General features: G+C 28.1%; 1 protein-coding gene across 6 annotated transcripts in view; it reads right to left on the bottom strand.

Annotated features, from left to right (window-relative positions):
- The window catches only part of LOC106684204 (synaptosomal-associated protein 25), a 92,452-nt gene that overhangs the window by 59,458 nt on the left and 21,201 nt on the right, over positions 1-11,793 (bottom strand). For 3 of the 6 annotated variants that reach the window (XM_067052116.1, XM_014426143.3, XM_014426145.3), the window contains exons 2-3: positions 4,024-4,122; positions 3,473-3,514 (exon numbers count right to left, since the gene is read on the bottom strand). In XM_067052116.1, the coding sequence (XP_066908217.1) occupies positions 3,473-3,514; positions 4,024-4,116 (135 nt within the window). In that variant the 5' untranslated portion in view covers positions 4,117-4,122. Of the gene's footprint in view, positions 1-3,472; positions 3,515-4,023; positions 4,123-9,049; positions 9,124-11,793 lie in introns of those variants that run through there. The other 3 variants (XM_014426144.3, XM_014426146.3, XM_067052122.1) reach the window with 3 other exon arrangements.

The raw sequence follows: 11,793 nt of genomic DNA on the forward strand, positions 1-11,793 counted from the left end.
TATTTTTATTTATTTATTTATTTTTTAATATATTTATTTGTATTTTAATAGTTTAACTGCTGTGGGTGTTTTATTTATTTAAATTGAATTTTTGAAAGGATTGAATGTGTGTTACAGATGACTGGAGACTAGAGGTATGAGAAAGTGAAATAGACAGAATAACACAGATAGAGTTGAGAGTGAAATGAGGAAAAGAATGAATAAGAAAAATGTAATACAACTTTGTCTGAGGAGGAGGGGGAATATATAAAGTAAAATAAAATTTAAAATATATTGTGATTAGTTTATATAATTTGAAAAAAAATTATATATCCAATAATGGATCGATAAGTATGCTACTGATTTAAGCAACCCGATGTATTTGGGCAGCATTGCCAAATAAAACATTTCTCTCCAGCAAAAATATTAGAAAAAATATCAACTTGAAATTCCTCACTTTCAAGTGAAGGCAAGAGATCACTGATTTCAATGAAACTTTTGGCGATACTATGTCCAAAAATATTAGATACCTATCCAAGGGTTCTTGCCAATGAGTGGAAATAAAAAAAAAAATATATATATGATTTTAGCAATATATTTTATTGTTTTATGCCTTGACTGTTTGGATTTTAATTTATTAGCTTATTTGTTTTTTAATGTATAATAAGAAAGTTTTCATTGTATAAAATGGATTTAAAAGTATAAAAAAATTACAAAAACTGAAAGATGCTTCCAGTTAAGTAAGCCAAAAAACTTATTTTTTTAGGTTAAAGCAATCATTTATTCATCATGTTTAGCATCTTTTAAAACCCTTGTGAATGAATTTTCAAAGAAATAAAAAATTTGGAATTGATTTTTTAGAGATTTTTTTTTTGCTGATACCTGATGTTAAAACTAATTACTCTCCAGAATTTTATCTATCCAACATTACTACAACTATTGGAAAGCTGAATTTCTGATTTTCCAATCTAAATTAATATTTTATTCAATTTTATATTTGATACCTTAATAAAAGAACTTTTTTAGAGAAAAAGTATTTCCAAATAAAGAAAACTCCTCAAATGTTTTATCTTATATCTCCTGTTTTAACTTGTTTACAGTATAATTGGTTTACTTTGTTCCATTTCGTATAGTTTATAGACCCCTAAACCACTCCTAAGTTTTATAGGTAAAGTCAAGATGATTTAATTCTAATTTTTATGATTGAAAAAATGTAAATGTATTTTAATTGAAAAAATAACAATCATGATGAACTGCTGGGGATTTTATCCCATTAAAAATTACATAATGATTGCCATAGAATTTCTATGAGTATAATTTGAACATTCAATAGAAAAATTTTTTTTCTCTATTGAATGTTCAAATTATACTGATGTGATTTGACCAATTTTTTTTTTAATGGCTCATGTTTTAACAGTTTTAAGGAAAAGATTTTAGATAAGGTTCAATTCAAAATTGCTAAACCCATTTTAGTATACATAAAAGCATGTTTTTCGGTTAATGTGCTGCTCTGTCACACAGAGTAGCAGATTTGGTAAATAGGTATCAGAGGTCAACTTCCTCCCCCCCCCCCAAAAAAGCAACAAAAAAATTCACCCGTTTAGGAGATAATAGTGGCACAGCTTCAACGACAGAGCAATGGCCTAAAATACATCTTTTGGACACAAGGGGCTCTGAAAGTCACACATTTGTCTAAAACATCACGTCATGGGGGACATGGATGGGGACCATCTTTTGGCGTGTGTAGGTCTGGAGGATGTTGAGCAAGATGCGGACCAACTAAGAGGAAGAGTAAAATTGTATTGGGCTGCGAGAGGGAAAATGGTGTAATAGCCCACTTCCTGTGGCGTAGGAAAAAAAAAAGTCAAAAATTTGGACTACAATACTTTTCTTACCTAGCAGTGGTATGAGAGGAAAAACTGAGATATATATACATATAAATACATGAAAAGACAGCATAAGAAACTAAAACACATTACACAAATTAGAAAAACAAATAATAATCAGGAATCGGAATTGGTGAGAAATGAAAACTGTTCTTCTTTAAATAACAATGCAACCACAAGTAACTCATATTCCTTTTTTGAAACAGCCTGAGATTTAACTGGAGATAAACTCCTTTCTAATTACCTACAAAGCATAGAATAAAAAACTCAAACTTCTAAACGAAAAGTCAGACACTGAAGAGGAAGTCAATCAAGAACTAATGCTAGGGCTTAAGAAGATTAATGAATTCAATCCTGAATGTATTCCATTAAATAAAGATTGATTCATTGGAATAATGTGAGGAAAGAAAACATAACAAACACTATCTTCCTACATTGCCACTTATCATTGAAGGCTGCCTGGTTATGACTTAGGTCAGTGTTGAAAGAGTATTTTCAGCTCTAAAATATGTTTAAATTATTTTAAGTACAGTTTGGGAAATGAAATTTTATAGAAAATATTAATAAAATTTAATTGAAATGTTAAAAAAATATAACAATAAAAACAATAACAATGGTCTAATATGTTACAATGGTTCATTGTTTCAAAAGAATGTTTATGAATAAATAAGTAATAATAATAAATAAGTAAAATCAATAGTAAAACTTTTATTGCACCAAAAAATAAAAAATAAAAGTTATATTTATATATTTATTTATATTTTTTACAACAAAAGTTAACAATTAGTTTTGGTCCCTGGAATCCATGGAAAATTCTTTTACTATCTTTGGTGAGATAAGCTGAACGAGTGGAATGGGAGAGGATCTCAAAAACAACCAAAACTATAATTCACAAATGGTTTTCAGCTAAAAAATCATAAGAGAACTTCCTAGTAAGAAACTGAACATGGTTGGAAACCATCTACTTATAATGATTCTGGTTTATATTAACAGATGGAGGCAAGCATAAAAACTTCCTATAGGATAATATATAATAATAAAGGAAGTAAGGAATCAATATTATCATGTCTCAGTGACATTGGTTTCTTGAGTGCTTACTAGAATTAAGAATTTGTGGAAAATAGGACAATTAACTGCTTCATTCCTGAAGAAATTTAATAAATAGAAAGAAAAAAGACTATCTTGAAGAAGAACAATTACAGAAGTCAGCTGTGAACCATAACTAGCCCATAAAATAATATCAGTTGTGACCCCAGAGATAAAGTTTGAAGAATGGAGATTTTTTTTAGGTATTGAATATTTAACATGGTACACCTGTAGATTTCTTGTAATGATTATCTGCCTATTTCCAAACAGAAATAAATAAATTTACATTTAATATTATATTAAATACTTTTATGTACAAAAACAGAAACACAGTGTATATAAATATGTGTGAGTGTTATCAAAAATAAATGAAAGAAAAAAACATTTGACATTAATTTCATCAGCATAAAAGCTACTTACTCAGTGGGAAATATGCTACAATTTAAGTAGTGATGAAATAAAAATTAAGGCAAACATAAATACATTAGTTAATGACAATAACTGTCCAAGCAAAAACTCACCTCTTCACACAAAGACAGCATTCGTCGTGTACTTTCCAGAGACTGTAAAGAAAAAAAACATTCATAAGGATGAAAACGTTTTTAAATTAAGCTTCAAGAATAAATAAAATTTGAATTCAGGATTTTTTTTATTTCTGTCTCTTTACTTAAAATTAGCAAGTAGAGGAAACGAAAAAATATTGAGGAGAAATTTGAGAAAAGACCTAATATAATAAAAATATAAAAGTGAAATCAAATCCTTGGATAAAAATAATTATGAACATGTTGTGAACTTAATCATAAAAAAAAGTAAGGGGATGAATTCATATATCTTCCCTTCAAAAAATAGTTCATCTATTGACTTTAACAATAAAACAATAATACATACCAAGTAAACAATGGATGGAAAATTAAAAAATAATAGAGAGGGAGAGAGGGAAGAGGGATGGGGGTACCTTTAACAGAAAACTATAAAAATGCGGGGGTTATGGTATATAGGATTAAATAACAAATAAAACCATAATAGGAATTATGGTAGTAGTAACAGAAACTATATCAAAAAATAAATATACCTCATCAGTAACTTGTCCAGCACGAAGCTGAAGTTCTTGAAGTTCTGTTCTTGGAGGACCGGGCTCCACAGCTGTAGCAGCAGGTGCAGGCATTTTTGTCTGCAAGATTATATGCATAATAATAATCATAGTTTTTCTGATATGCGTTACAATAATTATAATTATAACTAATTCTCCCTTAATACTATCAATTACTTAATATTAGCATAACTAACACTAATATAAAAAAAAAACATGTGAAACATAATTGTGATGGACATAGATCTCTTGTAATTGGGAAATTATAGTTTGCAATATCTTGTAATTAAAGAGTTTGTTAGCCATAATATCTGAATTTAAATTCAGTAAAAAACAGAAATAGATATATGTATTTTGCCAAACCATTATAAACATTTTATAAATAAGAAGAATCAAATAAATAAGGACAACTGAAAATAAATAATAAACGGAACAAAATGAAAGTATTTAGGTACAATAATGTACTAAGGACTAATAGCTTTACATTTATAAGTTAGAAATGAACAAATATATTTTTTCAAGCAGTAAAAATAAGGAAAACATGTACAAGGGAATAATAAAGCAAAGCATTAACTTCTGGTGGATGTAAACTTGGAACTTTATGTAGCAGAGCCACATGAAATTATTGACCCATGAGCTCAATCATTACTATATGGCCTAGCATTACTATATGGAATGTAGGTAGTTGAACCACTGAGGGAGCTACTCCGAATCTATTATTAAGAAAATATTATACCTCATAGTACCTTCTAGAGGTGAAGATGAGCTCATGAGGCTAAATAGTGACAGGCCTTGAGGCACAAAGCCAATGTTGCTTTTAAAGACGAGAAGCTTATCAAAATAAATAGCTGAAGGCTGCTGCCGCCCTCCTCTCTTGGCCTTATTGTAAGTATTAGCAATAAAATATATCATTATGAGGTTGCCCGAAGTTCAACCCAAAATATACATCTTATATTATGTTAGAAATCAGTAAAATTAATTATAATCAAAAATTATATCAGTCTAGAAAATGAGTTTTTTTTTGTTTGGGAACAGGCTTCCTAGAGACAATGTAAAGAGGACTTAGTATTTTTACAAAATAGACCTTAATGTTTATTTTCTTAAGAAAAAAATTATAACTACAGACTTTTCTATCAGCCACCATCTTTTTTCAACAGTAGCCTGTTTTATAAATAATTTTTAAACTAAATTTACAATACTCCAACATTTTAAAACCCTTTCTTATATTGTATTGAACAGTATATAAGGAATTTAATTTTCTGTATGCTCTTTGTTTATCTCCATTTGTATTTTCATTTATATTGGTTTAAATTAAATTAATTGTATTTTTTGTGAGCTATGATTTATTGTTGGTATCTGTAGGCACTGAATTTTTGGGTACTTTAATTACAGATTTTTTCTAGATTATTTATGATAATGTTTTATCCTTATTATATTTTTTTATTATGTAATAATAAGTATAATATATAAGAGAATGAATGATTACTAGCCATTGGGAACACCATTTGGGGGAGTATTGTATATAAATAAACAATTTCTTATTTCAGATCTTGCTGTGTTTCTCATTGCTTCAACGTACAATTTGGTATGCCACAATATTAGTATACAGAAATATTGTACGATGTTCATAAGGTATGGTGACAGCATAATGGTACTGTAATTTTATTTTTTCCACATCCTTTTAACAAGGATTCTGTAAACTATTTTATTTATTTATTTTTTTACTGAAAAGATTAGTCTAGAAAATCCATGACTGTACCTCGAGATGTTTTAGAAACTCCTTTAGTTATACAGTTATGATAAAGGGAGTATTTCTGAGTACAAAAATAGGAAATTATACTGCAACTCAATTTGGAATTTTATTTTATTTATTACAAAGTCAGATTTACTGAATATGTATATCTTTCTTGATTTAAGTAACATAGTAGACTATGATAAAATTTTATTCAGACCAGAGTGCAGCCTACATCAGTCTGTGTCAAGGAAGGTGTACAAATCTTTGATTAAGGTCTGATGTTGCTTATATTAAAGGAACAGTGTCAATTTAATTTTCAAAGACTGAGCTGGGAATGAAACAATTCCAATTTTTTTTTTAAACCCAATAAGTGTGATAATATGTTGTTTTAAAAAAAGGTCCTATTTTATTTTAATAGATACAAAGAAAGTAATATAACCACATAAGACATCAAATATAATCAATCAAAGATCAATGAATTTTCAACTTAATTACTTGAAAATTTTCTCAGCCATTAGATGATATCCATCCTTATATTCTCCAAATTAACTCATTATTCATCAATTCTAAAAAACTAACTGCTTCTTTATTATTCAACATTTCATATTATTCACTAACTCAACCTGAATGTTACATGTCTTATATTTACAGAATCCAAATATGATACACAACTTATATTATGAATAATTTTGCACATTTATTACTAATTAACTAGAAAATTCAGATGATCAATTGTTGGATGGTGATTAAAATTAAAAATTCGAGTGATACAAATTGGTGTCAACTTTTCTAGAGGCAGCAAAGAGATGACTTTTTTGAGATATTTTTTCAATGGCCTTTTTAATGGTAAATAAATAAGACTGTATTTATTATTATCCTACCAAATGGATTGGTCCTGACAATATTAAGTCAATTATATAAGAAGCTTAAAAAAAAAATTTAAGATTTATTTCCAATTATGCAGCAACAAAATTATTATTTTACAGAATCAGGTATGTTCGTCTTTATAATCAAATAATTTTGGGCTACATATAAATAGAATTTTATTTAATTTATGATTTTTCCAAAATATTGAGTGAATACAGTAGGAAAAATTCAAACAAAAACCCTACACAACAAAATATAAACACATTAACAAAAAAAAAAAATAATAATAAATGCATGAAAAATATTAGATTAGCAGAACATGGGAATAGCATTTGATAGGATTTGTTTTAGTTGCCAATTTATTTTATAAATGGATTTTTGGAAAAAAAATCTCTTCTGAAATATGTAGTATTTTGTGGTAAGACCAGTTGTTGAATTGAGGGGAGTTCCAAGTCTCTGTGTATGGAGTAACTTTTTGTGAAGCGGTGATAATTGATGATTATTCTGATAGATAAATTTAGAACTCTTCCCAGTTTTCTATCATTACTTAAACATGTTGAACTCCAAATTGGAGAGGCATAAGTGGACTGAGGTTAATAACTGATTTATATAGAATTAATTTATTTTGGAATCTTAATTTGGATTTTTCATAAAAATATGAAAACAGTTAAACTTTTTTTTTTTTTGCTTTATCTACTTTTCTATTGGTTAGTATGTTATGTGAATTTAAGAGATCTGTAATAGAGTTAAACCAATGAATAGTACAGATTTTGACCAAGGAATGAGGGTAGAGTTTTAATCTGTTTAAATAATATGATTATCAAGCAAGAACTACGAGATCATGAAAGGGATAATAATCCTATAATAAATAATAAATAAAGGGATAATAAATAATAATCCTTTATTTAATTACCAATGACTTACTTTAAATAAAGATAAAATTATTCCTACACTTTCAGATTTTTATCAATAAATTTAGAAAACTTATCATAAATTAGCATACGAATATCCTAAAGTTAGGAGATAAATAATATCATAGACCATGATGTTGTTTAGTCCAGATAAAAAAAATAGAATAAGAATAAGAAGATTAATTTTCTACTTTTGGGTTACAAAATTTATAAGGTCCCTTAATACCTAATAAATAGATATCTCTAAATTTAATAATCCTTTAACTGGAAGAGTCTTATGGAATTAAAATGGATTTAGTGAATGACACAATTTCTTCCTTATTAAAATACAATAGTTTATTTCATATCATAAACTATTGTATTTTAATATGGAAAAAATTGTGTCATTCACTAAATCCATTTTAATAGATATCTCAAATTCCAAACAAGGAAGGAAGGCACACAGTCAGAAGAAAAGGAAAGGTATATTTGGGTTATATTAAAGTACATTATGATGGTATGGACAGTGTCTTAAGGATTTAGAAATGTTATTTATATATATGTGGAAAAAGAGGAAAATTATTGGAACCTTTTGGAATTGACTTGGTTTGTGTGAGTAAGAAGTTTATAATGACCAGAAATCAAAACAGAAACTATGCATACAGGGCTAAAATTACACAAAAGTTTGCAACTGTAATTTAATTTTTTTAATTATATTCAATGCAAATATTCATTGCATTCATAAAAAGATATTAATAATCTTGACCTTATTTAATTTATGGCAGTGGAATGATAAACTATACATGTCATTTATACATGGATATTACATTACTCTTAAGGAAAATTAACAAATAATTGGTGAAATATTAAAAATAAAAGATGTTTTTTTAAAACTGCAATAATAGTGATACAGAAGAAATACAAATATTTACGAGTGTATTCCTCTTGACAATATAGTTTTCACAGAAGTATAATTGGAACAACTGCAATTCAGTTAGCAATCTGGCATTTTCCAGTATTGTTCAACTTGGTATTTATATTTTTAAATTATGCAATTATAGAGCTAAATAACTTTTGAACAATAAATTATTCATTCAACAAGACTCCTATTAAGACATTGATGCAAGTACATACAGTAACTAAGCATATATATAATCTATTAACGTAATCAGATAATGAAATGGATTCACATGGCTAAACTTTATTTTACCCAAATACCTATTTAAATGCAAAACACTTTTAAATAGAGAAGAATATAGATATCGTGAGGAAGCATATTATATTTATAAGGGAATGTTACTTTAAAATTAAAGTAATTGGCTAACGTTTCGTTGAACTATTTTAGATTTGATATTCAACGAAAATAATACTAACATTACATTAAAAGAAAAACCTACGTAAATTAAGAATAAATTATTAACTAGGAATAATAAATGAGAGAGTTATTGGAATAAGTAAATGATAAAAAGAGAAATAAAATAAATATAATAAATTAAATAGTGATCGGGTTACTAACATGTGAGTGAGGAGTTGCGTAAAGCTGGTACTATAGACTGGAGTTGGCAGAGCGAGGGCGCCGTCTCCGAACGGAATCGATCCAATACAATTGTTCCCTCTTTCACCAAACCATGGATATATACCATATATATATATATATATATATATATATATATATATATATACATACAAACAAAATTAATTTTACCCTATGAAATTAAATTAAACTATCGCACAATTCCAATTTTTGACAGTTACAGAAGTGTTAAAAAGGAAATTTCACGAAAAAATTGGAGCTCTCCATTGATATGGGTTAAACTGGGATGACTAAATCTAAGAAAAATAAAGCAAACCAACCAAAACAGAATTAAAAAAACTTTTAACATCCACAAATTACTTCTAATTAGAATAGCAATTACTTAACCTGATGATTCCCTGTTGCATTCAGAGGTTCGCTGTTCGAACACAATTAATTTATTAGTATTATGCTTATCCTAAACCACTGTTCGTAGTGAAATCAAGATTAAGTTATGCAGGTTCTTTAGTAGTTTTTTTACTGCGTTTAAGATAACTCAAAGCTTCTGTATCGCTAATAGAGTTGCAATTTAGACAAACAATTTAGGAAAAAAGAGTAACTGAAATGAGCAGGAGGTCGTAATCAACTCTAGGTAATATCCGACCAATTACTAACTTTTTACAACGACTCAGAAATTCTGAGTATACCCAGCTCGTAGTCCTGAAGAACATCTCACAGTGGCGTACCTAGCCAAAAGGCTACGCCACTGATCACGGAGATGTTTAACAATTTCCATTAGGGGGGTGGGTTGGAAGAGGATCAATCCAAGAATCCCCTCCTCCCAACAAAGGAAAATGAATAAAAAAATATAATATATGCCAAATTGTATTATTTATAAATAATATGAAATAAAGTTTGAGTAATTCTCATTTACAATTCAAAAAAACTGATAAATACGAATATTTTGTAATTTCAGGAAAGGGATACGGACTTCCTATGAAATAATAAATATGAAACAATCAAACATACTAATAATTTATAGAGGATAGTAACAGTCCAATATATTCCACAAATGAAGGCCTAAAGCTAAATCTTAGGGAGTATGGATTCATTATATTTTTTAAAATTATAACTTTTATTTCTTTGAGGTGTAGGTATGTAAGCGTATTTAAATATCAACACCATAAAAATAACACTTTAAAAGTAAACGCTTTGAGAGTGATAAACTATTTTTTTGCGTGAAATATTAGAAAGTGATCTGTACCATTTTACTACGAGAAGTAATATTTTTTCGTTTAAAGAAATATATTTTTATTCATATATTTAATTTTCAGAATACAGACTTTAAACAATTCTTGCTAGAAAAAAGTTGTTTAATTAATTTACTAAAACTACTGTCACAATTTGACAAAGTATCAAATATTCACTTTGGTCTTAACTAGATGTGCTACAACTAGAAAATTGAACTTTTTGATAACCTAATAGTAGGCATCTGGTCTATGCAGAAATTGAATCTTATACAGACGAATAAAAGCTTGTGCATTTAATAAAAAGTACATAAAGCATGATTTCAAACCAAAAGTAAGCGAACTTTCCAGAAAAATCTGTATAAATCCCTAAGTACTAAACTTACCTCCTTATCTCATCAAGCTGAATACCAGTCTATGTAGAGAATTATCTGTTAATGGCTGAAATAACTAATCAAATACTGCCTTTATCGCCCAGGGCCCTGTTTCGTAATAAAGTACAAACTAATACTATTAGTCTTGTAGATTTATCTTAATTCAATAACACAGACTTGTACAATAGTAACTTGTACTTTAGTATTTTTTAATTCCTGTAATATCACTAATAGTCATCCATATCATGAAAAAAATAAGTATTAGTATTATTACCACACTAGTTTCTACACTTGTACTATGAACTAATACTATTAGCTTTCATTATGAAACAGGTCTTTTTAAAAGAAACTCAGTACAAGTGAATTTTTAAAATGACAGCAAATTCAAACTCTTTAGTTGTTCCATAGACTTATTTTTTGTATTAGATCACAAATTACAACTACTGGTGCATCTACCCAACGTATGAACGACATATATATTCAAAAAGTAGGTTATACAGTCAAAGTAAGCGATATTAATTATTATATGTTTTTTTAATCTAATTTTATCGGTCCTCCGAAATTTCCCTTTTCTCTGCCCCTACCTGACGGCGGGCCTAATTAAAGATAAATTGTGCAAAAAATAATAAAATAAATGGTTTGGCTTTTTCTCAATTGTTACAAAAATAAAAAGTGTTGCCATATTTAATTTCATAACATATTTATTTAATGTTGTCATGATAGCTGGTGTTTTTACTTTATGTTTGAGTCGTTGAAGTTCCATTGTTTAGGCTTGTTGGATTTTATTAAATCATTACGGTAATGTAAAGATGTTTTAATCCAACGATTGAACGTGAAAATGGACATGGTGTGAAAACGATCATTCTCCGCAGGTAAACGAGTACCTCGTTCGGGTTTCCTAGACTGCTTCAGGAGATTCGTGGTGCCGTGTACGGGGCTTCGGGGTTTCTAAGCCCGACTAGGGGTTCCCCGTACAGGTATTATATTGAAATTTATTCATCTATTAATGTATTTATATTATGTATCTGTATTTATATATTTATATTATGTATTTATATTTATTTGTATTATGTATCTCTATCGGTTCCTGATGGTAACTGACTGAAAAGGGATGCGCTATATTTAA

Source organism: Halyomorpha halys, unplaced genomic scaffold, assembly GCF_000696795.3.
Source record: "Halyomorpha halys isolate HHAL.00 unplaced genomic scaffold, Hhal_1.1 Scaffold556.1, whole genome shotgun sequence".
NCBI classification, from domain to species: Eukaryota; Metazoa; Arthropoda; class Insecta; order Hemiptera; family Pentatomidae; genus Halyomorpha; species Halyomorpha halys.